This window comes from Caretta caretta, chromosome 10 (assembly GCF_965140235.1).
Source record: "Caretta caretta isolate rCarCar2 chromosome 10, rCarCar1.hap1, whole genome shotgun sequence".
NCBI classification, from domain to species: domain Eukaryota; kingdom Metazoa; phylum Chordata; order Testudines; family Cheloniidae; genus Caretta; species Caretta caretta.
Window position 1 is genome coordinate 82,690,718 of NC_134215.1, and position 13,983 is coordinate 82,704,700.

The window sequence follows — 13,983 nt, forward strand, 5'->3', positions numbered from 1 at the left end:
CAACTCTGAGTTCGCCAGGTAAGTACCTGTTTAATATAACTGCAGTGCTGTAGTTTCTTTTCCCATTATCCTTAGGGAAACAAAAATAAAACACCTTTGTAGTGATTTTTTTTTTTTTTTTGTTTTTGTTTAAAATACACATACAGGATGTAGCAAACTCCCTATGTGGCAAGTGGTTGCTCTGACATCTGCAGCACGACCCATTGTGGATGCCAGTCTATTTTTAATTGGCGTTAAACGTCTCCACCCAACCCACTCACCGGGAGAGCCTAGCGCCTGCCGCTGAACTCTGGGGAGCGGACACGCTCTCTGCAATTCACCCTTAGTCTGCACACGCTGCCGATCCAGTTCTGCATCAGAAATGTTCAATGGTCGGGAAAAGGAATTAGTGCATCCCAGTGCATGTTCTCCTCCAACACATTTTTTAAGCGCTGCCTTGCTCGGTTCTATTTTTTCTGCCCAGATCCATTATAGTCAGCTGGGCCAACCCCTGTGGGGAAAGGACCAGGGACCACCTGGAAGGAGCTTTGCTCCATACAAGCACATCAGAGGGTTAATGAACAAACCCTCAGCCCCTACCACCTAGATAGCCAGGCCAGAGCCGCCACTACAAGGCACAGATGGAACAGAAGAGACAGTCCACGGCTTCCCCTATGCAGCGGGATCCCATCAGTGCAAAGACCAACCGGCTGCACTGCAGAAGCCAAGCAAGTCCCCTAGGGTGGGAAGCTGTGGAGATCTCTAGAGGGTGCCGTGAGATGAGCGGTCTCTGTGCTAGGAGGGTCTGGCGCCTCCTGCAGGAGCAGAGGGTGCCCCAGGGTTCGGTCCCTGGTTGTTAGAGGAGTCACAGAAGCCCATCAATGCTTTCGCTGTAGCATTGCCCGTCAGAGGCTTAGGAGCATTTCTGAAGAGCCCCGAGGCGCAGAGACGAAGAGAGAGGGAGACAAGAATATGTATCTGTAAGGCCTTTTGTTCTCACCTCGGTGATCCAGGTCATGATGGTTTTTCTCATCTTTAACGGTCAAGTGGGCTTGGCTCCCAAGGGCCCCAAGAGCCAGCAGTCCTGAGCTACTCCCCGTGACGGGAGGGATTCCTGGCGGCTGAAGGCCTGAAGGGTGAGGAGGCAGCTGTACCGGGGGGCCGTGAGCAGCATGGGAGAGGTGTTGGGCCTGGAGCTGCTGCTGCTGCAATAAAATCAGCGGTAAGCAATTGATGGGAAACGGCATGTTATGCAGATATTAAATGGTCATGTGACATTGGGAGGAGTCTCTGGAAGGGGCGGAGCCTGCTTCACGCACTCAGAACATTATGGGGGAATATTAAACTGGATTAAAACTCCATATTCTTCTGTCTGCAAGGAGAATCCATGCTAGGAAGAGTCAGACTGAAGGGAGGGAGGCACAGACACAGGGCAGAGCTTATAACTGCAGCCCTCTGAGCCAGGGATAAATAGCATAGGTGTTTGAAAGACATCACTTGGGGGGCTCCATTTCATTCCCGGCAATCCACGTTACCGAGAGAACCTGGCATTTCTGAGATGTAAGCAGAACAAGGGGGGGAAATACACCCAGCACAACTCCTCTGAGGCTTGTTTTTGCCAGATGTTAAAACTGACGTGATCTGGGAAGAAAGGAAAAGGGTCCAGCTATCCTTTTACGCTGCCTCAGAAGGCAGTTCCTGCTTGTTTGCTGGGGAGTAATTTTAAGGTATTTGGCAGTAAAAAGAAAAACAGGTGGTTAAGTCTATTTGCACTTGTACTAGAGTATTCTAGCCAGCGCAGTGATACTCAGACTGAGGGGCGCGAGCCGCAAGTGGCTCTTTAATGTGTCTCCTGCAGCTCTTTAGTATCATCTGCTGCAAAACACTGCGTGATTTAAATATTAACCAATCAGGATGCCTTTGTTTTATTTATTTATATACATGTCATACTGTGTAAATAGGACTAGATAGTTCTATAGTAAATGAAACGAATTCCCACATCTGCTGCTCTTTTGGGTAATGCTGATTACTAATTTGGCTCCTGAAACCCTGAGGTCTGAGTATCTCTGAGCTAGCCTATTAACCAAGCGCCCAGACTTCCAAATGGAACAGGACCATTGTTACGAGCTTTGCATCTAGCAAGGAAGAGCCACCGTTCCCCTAAACACCCCAGGCCCCCACAAAACAGCGACATTTCTAGTGTCCAGATTCATTGCAACTCTACCCATTCCCTAAAACAAAGAGGCCAATTCCGCCCTGGCTAATGCTGCCTCCACTGTGGCAGCACACAGGGAAGCCGGCTTGGGGACAGGTTACGGATCTGGTTTTTTCTAACTCTGTTTAGCAATAGAAAGGAGAACACAGTTACTTCTCACTGGAAGCGTCGCACCCCCGGGAGTAACGCCCGGCAGGCTGTACCTCTGCAGCTTGTTAAGCAGATCTGCTGACAAGGTATCAGTTCCCGCCCGATAAGAGGAGTACAGAAGAGAAAGGAAAAGCCAGCCAGGTGGGTGGTGTTTTATTTTAAAGCACACCAAGCAGACTTTTGCCAGTGCCCGTCACAAGGACACGAGCTGCCTGAGCTTGGACCCTCAGCATGAACCTGCTGCTGGGTCTGTGGAGAGTGCTGCCTTGCATCAGCGCCATGCTGTGCCTATAAACTTGCCCTGCGACCCAAGTGAAAAGCCCTGAGGGGCGGGTGAATACTAGCACCGGTGACAGGGTGGGGTGATTGTGAAGAAGCATTCAAGGCTTTTGATGTTTATCCAAATCCCTTTGAAGCTACCACTTCCTCAGCCAAATACCTCCCTTTGACCCTCCCTTTGCTACATCAGAAAAGCCACAATTCCCTGCTGCGACATCCTGCACCCAACTGAGGCAGAACCCACTGCAAGGTCTAATCGATCAGGCTTTCTGCTGGGGCCTGTTCCAGCCAAGGCTTCCCAGAATGGCTCAGAGCACACAAGGATTTCCGTGCAGCAGAGACAGTCAGGCCTGATGGATCTGGACACAAGGTACCCAATGAAAGAAGGACCTGAATATTCAGGTATACCTGAAAACAGGGGGCAGAGAGAGGGTGTCCACCTCCTACCCTTGCAGGAGGTCCCAGTTTCAGTATGGAGAACAGCCACAGACTTGGGCCTCTCTCAGAAACAGATCCCAGGTACGGTTGAATGAAAACCTAACACACCGTTTCCTCCGGAGGATGGCTGTGGGGCCGCTGCATGGCCAGGGACCCATAGGCCAGTGCTGGAAATGATGAAGTTGCAGGGCCAATTTCTGCTCCCTGCGGCTAGGCAAAGAACTGGAAAAACTCCTCTGAAGGCAGTGGCTTGCTTTGAGTTTACGCTGGTCCACGGACTACAGAACATGAGAAAACAAGAGGAATTTGGTTTCGGCCAACAACAGCTGGGGGACTCCTAGTTGTGCAGTTCTGAGCTCAGCTCTGCTGGGGGCCTGGGAACAATGGGGTTGTTTTATCCTTGCACCACATTGTCCATTCACAGAGGGGAAATTACAGGGGTTTGGCTGCAGTCTGAATTGCCTGCTTCCCTCTCCCGTATTTGTTTGGGTCATTTTAAGCAGTAAGTTATTTACTCAAAGGCAGTAACTCCTTGAAAGGAGCCATTAGAGCCTGTTGTGTCAACAGTGAAAGTATGTGGAGGGATAGTGGCTGCTGAAAGGGAAGGGAGTCAGGGCCCTTTGCAGCCCTAAGGATCTGAGCTGTTGCAAGTATTCTCCTTCGAGGCTCCAGAATTCACTGAAGGCAGAGTTACATGCTGGGTTAGCCTGTCCCCAGACGCTGCCTGCATTTGGGGCTTCAGGGAACACACAGAGCTGTAGATACCTGTTACAGCCTTCTACAGGGTGCAACGTGCACCCCATCCTGTCCCCAGCTCTGAGAGGCACGACCTCACCCTGCCATCTGGGCTAGAGTCCCCTGCTCTTTCTGAAGCACTAGGACAGAGGTTCTGCTGAGCCGGGGCACAAGGGCACAAAGATACTTGGGGCGGGACTGCGGGAAAGCTCCTCGAACCCTGTCTTGCTTGCATCTGCACTACCCCCACTCCCCCGAAACCCAGAGAGTTGAATTGTTAGGCCCTGATCCCACCAGGTGTTGAGGCTAGCAGGAGGTAAGGGAAAGCCCTTCGGAAAGCCCCACACTGACTAACCTTCTCCCCCTCGCCCCACCCGTCTGAGGAAGTGCCCTTCCTGCCCCTGTCCCCTTGGTTATTTCCCATAAAGAAGATCTGTTTTAAGGCATATCCAAAACTAGTGACCTGCCAATGTGTGCAGCTTAGCTTGCCTAGGCCACTGCGTGGCATTAGCATGGAGTGGAGGCTAGGACTGACGGACAGACATGTCCTTCAACAGCTGCAAGAGGCCCAGAGCTCAGTGGAAATGGTGAAGCCCAGAGGTGATGCAGAGTGAAGGGGCAGGGTGCGGGCCAGGGGAAGCATGACTGTGCCAGTGTGCCTGATGGGGTTCTCCACAGAAAGCTTTCGGTTTCTAGCACTCTCAGCAGGGCACATTTCACAAAGGGGGAAATCCCCACACGGGGCTGCGATTTGAAAGCTGGCACTATTTATTGCTTCAGAGTGAACTGTACATTTGAAGCATGGCCTATTCCAGAAACGTCACTTCTCAGCCATGCAAGAGGCCAACCTATTCCTTCAAAAGCAGTTTCACTCTCAAAGCTCGCGCCTCCCTCCGCGCTTTGGTAGTGGGGAGGGGAGGCGAAAGGGTGTGGGGATTTCAGGTGGCTTGATCCTACATCCACTGAAGCCAATGGAAATACTCTCCACTGACTTCAGTGGCATCAGTCTTAAAGGGGACAGGCCTGAACCTATGCTGCAAGAGCCACGAAGCTACACACCTGCATTTTATAGCCCATGGCCCCGTCTGTTGCTGGCACCACAGAATTGTCGACAAGAGGACTCCGTGGTCTGTGCATAACGCACGAGGACCATGCTGTGCAAACAGGAAAGAAACTTCCCACTCTGCCTCTCAGGAGAGAAAAGCAAGCAGCAGTTTATGAGGTGGCTGCAACCATTCACGCTGCCCATGACGTTAGCCAAAACTCACTCATCGCAATGTGACCCAAAGACCAGCCACCTTCGGAATCACCACCTGTGGAAACGGGAGGGATGTGGTCTGTCACCGAGCACAGCTTCCTGCCTCTGCAGCATGGCTCCCGGCTGGGCATTCCCCAGGGTTTGGTCCCGTTGAGTCGGAGATGTGCTGAGCGATGGCACCCCCACCACTTCCTTCGGCAGATTATCCCACTGACTAGCAGTTCTTAGCATCATCCTATTATCCTTAGCTACACCCTCTTGAATCATTCCTCTGCTTGCAGAAATCCACTCCCTTGATTCCCGCAGGCCGTCAGGCCGGCCCCCTCGCAGCCACACTGGGTATGTTTAACTCCCTTGTTTTGATTTACGAGGGACTGACAGACAAAGATGAACCATAATTGGCTACCGAAATCAATGAAGCTCTCTAAACCCAAACCTTCATTTGCCCTCCATTCCCCACAAACCCATCTCCTCTTGAGCCAGGCCAACATGGCCTGTTTGTGGTGAGTATTGGGGGTTAGGGGGTTATCTTTAAGCACTCACCTCTAAAGAATGAGGTAAGTGAATCCGTATGCACCAACTTCCTCTCTAGCCGGGGGGGAGGGAGGGGAAGATGCTCGACTCCCCACCCCAGGCCCCACTCCCAGCCTACCCCTTCTCCCAAGGCCGCACCCCAGCCCTGCCTCTACCCACCCCCTCCCCAGAGCATGCCCATCCCTGCTCTGCCTCCTGCATGCCAGGGAACAGCTTATCTGCAGTGGGTGGGAGGCGCTGGGCGGGGTGGGGAGAAGTTGATCAGCGGGGCTGCCAGTGTGGTGGGGAGGGGGAGGTGCTGGGGAGAGGAGGAGCTTGGCGGCTGGCGGGTGCTAAGCACGTACTAATTTGTTTTCCGTGGGTGCTCCAAAGCTGGAGCCTTGGAGGTTTTGGATAGCATCCATCTCTGTAGTATCTAGGCACTTCATGAGATGAAATTTTCTTGTATTATTTATAAGACTCAACTTCCTTTCAGAGAGAGAGAGATTAAGCCCAACACAGCCCACTACTGACAAAAGAGGGGAAAACATTTCTAATGAGCTCTCCATCTGACCGTGTTTTGTTTCTCTGTTATACTAGCAAGGGGTTTTCTTCTCTTTTCTTTTTTTAAAGACTTGCTGATAAACGTAGTATACAAGAGAATAAAATGTGGGGGTTTTCCTCCTGTTTTATTTGAAATTGTCCCCAAAGCTTTTCTGCTTTGGGAAAAAAAAAATGACTTTTTAAAAAATGCTCTTGAAAGTAAGTTTGAAGAGAGTTAAGTCCCTGCCCACATGGCTGGCGTGAGCCTGGAGAGAGGGGCCGTGTTAAAGTCTACCTCCTAGCACGGCAGCAAGGAGTATCCGAGTGTGCACGCTGAGGTTAGCCATTCTGTGGCCCTACCCAAGCTTTGAAATTAGTACCTTAGGTGCGAGTGGAGAGTGCTGGGCAGGAGAGATCACACCTTCACCTTCAGCGACAGCACAGCCCCGCTGGTGTGCATTAGCAGGGCTGCGGTTGAGATGGTGACACCCCACTAGTGGGACCGTGGCTTTCGCTATACCGTGAAGTCTGCACCGGTGCAGCTTGTGCATCACACGGCCGGTACCCCAGCCAGGGAGGTTAAAAAAGAATGGCTGGAATGACTGTCACGGCAGTGAGGTGGGCATTGGAAAGAAGGCCTTCAGAATTAAATCTCTGATGGAAAGTGTGACCGAGAGATAGGTCTTCCAAACCCAGTGGTAAAGACAGCAGAGAGTAATGAGGAAGGTAAAACCAGAGGCCTCTCTTGCATACTGGGCCTTCGGAGAGGGCGAAGAGACGCCTTTGGGAAAAGCTACTGATTTTATCCCTGGTGACTATTAACACCTAGGCTGAAAACTTCCAAAAGCAGAAGTTTGGAATTTAGCATGGCTGTTGGAGCTCCTACTTCTCTCCCTTACATCCTAACTCCCCACAAAAAGGAATTGCTGGAGATGCACAGACACAAAGATGTTTTCCTTCCGGGGTCTTAACAAATATGGTTAAGATATGAGGAGGTGACAATTTACAAGGGAGGCTGGCAAGGAGTATCTTGTATGTAGCTGTTTTTAATTGGATTATGTACATCATACTTCATGCCTTTGTTAACCGATTTAATGGTTCACCACTTGAGTTCACCACTTGCGTTACATTTAGTGAAGTAGTCTAATCATTTCCAGAGCTAGAACCAAATCGAGGGCTCAATTTCACAGAAGCCTGGAGCAGGAGAACTGTAAGACAATGGCCTAGACGCATAAAATTAACAGTTCTTGACCTCAAAGGGGGGCGGGGAGGGAAGAAGAGGTTTTAATGATCTGCTGCATTTTCATACTTGTCAATTTTGTCTGCAGCATCTGAACTAAAAGGCGGATTCCTTCACTAGCTTATAAAGATACGTTCCTGGTGTTTATAAAGTCCTACTTGCATACTATAACAAACCTGTTTCCCCATAAAAAATTTCCTTAAAGTGTCATTGTCAAGTTTAGGAGGCATCAAATTCGAGATCTCCTCCACCTTTCCCGCTTCTGTTGACACAGCCCATGTCACTGTCTAGGTATGGGGTTTTATGTACATGCACACACATCCTTTCCCCCAAAAGTCAGCACAAGCAACCATGCCCCACACAAACAACCCTACAGCAATAAGCAGGGGGTGTGCACACAATGGAGAGACAGGAAGTTCGCCGAAGATCCCATCTCTCAGCTTCATGTGTCTGAAGGAGCTCTGAGGCAGCAAATGACACTAGCTGGCTCCTTTCAACGGCTGAGCAGTTCAAGAACCTTGTCCCAGGGAATCAAGAGCAGGGACTTCTCCAGGGAAGGGCTGGCTCTCCCGCACTGGGCAGTGCCCCATGTTAGAAAGGCCAGGGTGCTCTGTTCAGACAGCCTTTCACGCTCGGACTGCCGATTGCCCTACAGAACCACCCAAGTCCTCCAAGTGTCATGGTCAGCGCCCCCAGAGAGGCATGCTCTTGTTCCTTCCAAAGAAGCAGTATTGCTCTGTGGCTCGCTGTTTATGGGCATGAAAAAGCAGCGGGAATTACACAACCAGTCTGCCCCTCAGAGGTTGGGGTGATCCCCTCCCCCCTCTGCAATGCCTAGTTAACCAGAGGTCAACACCAAGCAGATCTGCCACATTGCAGCACATATCCGCTAAGCCATCGGGGGTGGGCCATGCACTGCATTAATGCCGAACCCTCTCTTCTCTTGCACGATCAAAGCTCATGGTGATCTCTTGCTGTCTTTCTGACAGCAGCCACTTTTGGGTTCCTTCCTTGACAAGATAAAAACGCTTGACTGGATTAGCTTTTATCCTTTGCAAGTGTGCAGTCAAGCATGGCCCCCCGAGCGAACGCACTGAGCGCCTGCCCATAATTCCTGCCTTGTGAAAATGTGTCAGGCAAAACGATTAAATGGCTGCCTGCTTAACGATGGGACGACAGTTGCATTCACTCTGATCTGAGGAAGCAATTACCTTCGAAATGGGGGTCACAGGCTCCACTCATTTACCTTAATTGAATTCCAATATCTGCCTCAAGCTGTCTTGACCTGCTGTGTAGCCTCCTAAATACTACTTAAAAGAAGCTAATCAAAGAAACGTCTCCATTTTTACACTTACACTATTGAGCCCCAGGATCACCCTGCTCCCCAGCCAAAGAGAGGAGCAAGAGCGCACAACTCCAGTGTGGTGGCACCAGAAATGCCAAGAACGGGAAATCAGCAGCAAGGCCGACAACACAGCAGGATCATCTCTTTAAAAGTCATCTTAAAACCCTAGTTTAAGAGGGGCTGTCATGAGGAAAGTTTGCAAACGATGTGGCAAATTGCCTGCATTGCTCTGTGCCATCGGAGGCCAAAGCACAAACACCCACTGCAAATCATTAAACACACTTGAGAACTAGACACCCATGCCAAACAAACAAGACACATTCTTGAGTCTATCAAAGCGTTTCCATGTGTCCCTGCACATGTAATTCAAACTTGGCCTCCACAAGAACGTGTTAAAAGGCAACGTCAAGGAGTCCGAGCCAAAGCTTTGATCTACCTTAGAGGTTATTGGGGCCAAATACCCAGTTCAAACCATCAATCCAGACTCGGTTTTGAGAGCCACCGTTTTCATGGGACACACCAATTACTGAGAGTCCCACGTTGACAACAGTTCACAAGATGACAATGATGAGGCTATTACCAGGGAAGAGGAGCCACGTTTGCCTCTGCTCCGATAAGAACAATGGAAAGAACCAAGTGCTGGCACAATGGACGTGACAAAGTAGTTCGGGGGAAGTTTCTTTTAGCTTAAGAGCTAAATGAAAAATTACTTTAACGCATTAGAGTTTATTCTTTGAAAATCAGACTTCTAACTGACACCATGGTTCTAGCTCCGACAGACAAAAGGGCTCGGTCTGCAGATGGGAGCGGAATAGTAGTACTCAATTACTGCACATTCTGTTGGGATTTTGAGTAAATACCTGTAGTACATCAAATGTAAGACCTATTTTGAGGACCGATCAAGCAGAACAATTGGCAAAGGTAATTCTATCACTGCTAGAAACAATTAAAACCATTGCAGTGTTCAACTTTTGGGATCTTAGTGATAAACACCCGGAACATTTACATGAGTAACTTAATGCGTGGAACACCAAGTCAATCGTATTTATGGCACATTTCACAAAAACAATACAACAGAGACATCTGATCTCAGGTGGCCAGAAGAAGGGCTAACACATCCAGACCAATTAAAAGAATAACAACCAATCAAGAACAGCCCCAAATCTCAGAAAGGTTTAGCTAGTTTCCCATATTGGGCTTAAATACAGATTTTTTTTACAAAAATTTTGCATTTTGATTGATCTCAGTGATTTGATCTGTAGCAGCAGCATCATCACCAGCTGCTAAAAGGAGAAATCAGTCCCTTTCCCCATGGCTGATGAGGCTTTAAAAGAAAAGTAAAAAGTAAAGCGCTAAGAAAAGGTGTTTTCATCACACTGGCAGCACCTCATGCTGTTTAAACCCACCTCTAAAATCAGTTAGAGCACTTAGAGGCTAATGAGGACACTCATATTTGCACTGCAGGAATGCTCAAAGACCTCATTCAGGATCAGGGCCTCACTGCGCGCTGGGCTACAGGGACCTGGTCCCAGCCCTGAATCAGTTTTCTGATTCCAAGACTACTCGATCAAACTGGGAATTTCAATTAGTAAAGTGCAGCCCTCTGGAAGCGACTGAGGTTCAGAGAAACGTTCCTGATTGTCAGTATCTTTGCAAGCTGCCATTCTTCAAAGCCAACTAAGTGCAGGATTGTCTCTGGTCATGGTAAATGATAGGAATAAAAGGGGTATACACACGGTGAGAGGCAGATTTGGAAGTCCACGTACCCCGATGATAGCATTCAGCTCTGTCATTGTCACTTGCTTGGCACGGTCAACAGCCTGGGCAACCTGCTGTTGGTGCTAAGAGAACAAAATTTCAAAGGCACATTAGAATAAGGAATGTTTCCAAGTAAAGAAAGATCAAAGAAAGCCTGCATACCCAAGTCAAGGGGCAAAGGCCTCAGCAACCTACCATCACTTTGCTTGGGGAGTTTGCTCATGAAAATGAGGAGCTAGGGATTAGATTCAGCTCCCTCCTTTACTGGGAGTTGCACTGGCCCAGAAAGCTTTGAGCAGCACGCAACAGAGCTGGGCACTATGCAAGTTTCCTTTTACCACTCTGATAATTCACATGCATTGTCTGTCGTGCCTGCACCCGTGGCCTCTGTTAAACAGAGGCGGACAGTCTTCCCACATTGTGACTGTGCACATTGCAAAACTGACTGTTAAGCCAGTCCGAAACCTTTTTCGTTGTGCCACGAGTCCGAATTTGAACCTGAGTCTAAAGACTTGTAGCACGAGCAGGATGCGTCTAGCACAACCTCCCCTTGGCCCAACATGACTTTCCAAATTGTTCTCATCACTATCAGCACTATGTGAATGGAAGACGGTCATACGGTAACAATTCACATCCATTCCCTTACCTCTTGTGACAGAAAAGGCATGATTTGAGCTAGAATTGTGTTCAATCTTTTAGCAATCTCGGTCTAAAACAAAAGAAAAGAAAAGACCGCATTTAGTTTAGTCTAAAATCACCTTGTGTGGACATGTCAGAAATATTAATGCATTAAGACAGACAGACTTTTCTTGGAATAAAGATAAAAAACAAACAAAAAACCCCAAACCAACCATCCCCCCCCCCCCCCCCTTCCTTCCATTGATCATGTCACATAATAAGGAGCTAATTTTAAAGAGGCATCAAGAGCACACAAATATACCTTCTCTAAATCCTTCATGCCAGGTTCATGGAGGAAATAACTGTTTTATTGATCTGGCAAATTTTGAATTCCTTTTCCTGACAAAAGCTAAATGATGCAAAACAAGATTGGGATAAACTGAACCAGTTTCACGTCTGTCTGTATTTTTTACCATGATGGTCTCAAGAAAAAAATAATCTAAATGGTTAAAATATTGATGTTATCCAAATCAGCAAGGGAGCATGTGAAAAAATGTATTAGCCTAACGTGTCAGTTTCATATCAATCTCCCTGCAGCTGTTGCAAGGACACTGTGGTTACTCTAGCAGATCACTTAAGCCAAAGCAACATCCACAGGTTTATGGAACCCAGTCACACAGACACTTAAATAAGCTAGACTGTAAAGCAGCACAAAGACCAGCTTGGTTTTATTCACACTTTAGCAATTAATCCTCATCCCAGCATGGAGTTGTGATCCTTGTCCATTTTTCTAGGCATCTAACAGAACATCTAATCACCATAGCATTTCTCAACTCATAAATCGACGTTCTCCACTCATCAGTTCACTTTAGGTTATTACTTTATTTGAAAGGGAACTTTAAAAGATCACCGTGGCGTTCAGATAGCTTATATACAATTCCAAAGTGGAGGTGGCTTTGAGCTATGCTGATTAACATAATTCTGAAGCTTTATCTAAACATTTCTGCTGTTTTTGAAGAAATTTGCTTACGACAGTTCATTTCTTTCAAATGTAAAATGAATTCTGCAGTCTCAGCTCAGATCTCCGTGTGACAGCTTGTTGAGATCATACTGCATTCACGCTACTTATTTCCAAGAGTTAAGGGCTTTCTTTCAGAAAGAAAAGCTTCACATACAAGCCCTGTGCAGGTGGTTAGTCCCTGGCGAATCTTAGGCAGTGCTGTGAACAACCAACATCTTACTCTGATCTCGACTTTCCTCTGCAATTTTTTTTTAAGTCATTCTAGTTAATTCTGCAGCACTTACATTACATTCAAGAACTTTAACCCAAACCCATTTGCACCCGTCAGCTGACCACATAACTCAGAAGTTTAATAAATGTTCTCCACTGTCAAATTGTGGTTTTTGCAACATCTCTGTTGAGTAAAATGTTTTAGGATAAGTGAAAACCTAGATTTCATATGAGTCAGCAGTTCATATTTTAAACTTAAATATTATAGAACTGACTCTTCACTGAGATTCCTTTACACCACTCTGCCATTGAAAGAAGAACTTAAAGGGAGAGTTAATGTAACACACATCCATATGTGGCAGTGTAAGGGGCCCTAAGCACTGGGTCTTAGAACAGCTGAAAAGTAGGCCATAGACTCAGTTTAAGACACAGATAACAGACTTTTAGCTCTCCAGAAAGGAGAAATCCTAGCTATAGGGCAGTTCAACGCCAAGCAAAGGAGTTCTGGAAAAGAAAGTAAACCAAATGTTGCATTAGCTTTCTGCAGGTATGTGCCTATTCCAAGCAAAGCTACGCTTAGGGCCCTGGTGTGTGGGGGAAACGATAGACTATTTAACTACCACCAGACCTTGTGTGGTCATAAGGCGGCACGGAAGAGATGCCAAACCCCTATATCGAAATAGTTGCAGCGTCACATTGAAGATGTTTCAAGAAAGTGGGTTTTGCCACAACACCTCCAATCCAGGGGAAAAAGCTACAGGTAAAATTTTCAAAAAGGTCTAACTTCCATTTTCAACAGCGACTCAGACCCTTGGGATCCTCGCTCTTAGTGAAAAACCAATGGGACTTGGTCCTTTTTGAAAACTGTACTCAGGAGCAACTTTCCAGTCATAGGGATTTGTGAAGTGCCAGTCAAGCGCTCACATGCTAAGAGAAGGAGAACAGTATAAATGCCAAGACAGAGGATCCCCCAAGTATTTAGGCACTGAAAACACATCGGCATCAGACCCGCCCATCAGGCACGTGGCCTGTTCTGAAACAGCGCGGAAGAGCCAGTGCTCTGCCCCAGCCACAGCGAAGCCCTGAGGAAGCGTCATGGTCTCCTTTCCCTGGTCCACCCACCCACCGCTGAAGGCCTACACTTGAAGGCACCATCCTTTCTGTTGACTGGATGGGATTCCATTCACAGGAGGGGCATGGACATGAGACAGCTTTCCCTGCTCCGGCTGCCTGCCCCTGCAGCAAGCCCAGCTCCTGCTGACCAAGAAAGTTTACAGTAATGCAAATGGATGTCAGTCAGTCACCTATTATACGATTGCATCACTATGCCAAAACACATTAGCATTCAAATCTAAAGGGGGCATGAGAGGTCTCCAAACAACTGCTCTTTTTAAGATTGCGTGGGGGGGGGGGGGGGGGCAAGCCCTGTGTTCCAAGGGTTAATATCAGCAGCCTTGCCCATTAAGACAGCTGTTAAAACAGCTTTTGATCCAACTTAAACACAGCCTGACCATCAGTAAGAATTCAAGAAATACTGCTTCAACAATACTGCAGGTCGAAAGCACAAACTGGAACATGATCAAACATTTAAAAATTCCTTTTGATAATTCAGAGCCGCTTGTTATCAATAAAACAGAAATGATTAATTAGGTCAACTTGCATCTCCCCCTCCCCACCACCC

At 47.8% G+C, this 13,983-nt stretch overlaps 1 protein-coding gene across 11 annotated transcripts in view; it reads right to left on the minus strand.

Annotated features, from left to right (window-relative positions):
• TLE3 (TLE family member 3, transcriptional corepressor) overlaps window positions 1–13,983 on the minus strand; it is a 46,693-nt gene that overhangs the window by 17,990 nt on the left and 14,720 nt on the right. For 2 of the 11 annotated variants that reach the window (XM_048868419.2, XM_048868416.2), the window contains exons 5-8: window positions 11,100–11,162; window positions 10,432–10,536; window positions 980–1,184; window positions 261–350 (exon numbers count right to left, since the gene is read on the minus strand). In XM_048868419.2, coding sequence (XP_048724376.1) covers window positions 261–350; window positions 980–1,184; window positions 10,432–10,536; window positions 11,100–11,162 — 463 coding nt within the window. The remainder of the gene's footprint in view (window positions 1–260; window positions 351–979; window positions 1,185–10,431; window positions 10,537–11,099; window positions 11,163–13,983) is intronic. The other 9 variants (XM_048868432.2, XM_048868425.2, XM_048868426.2 and 6 more) reach the window with 6 other exon arrangements.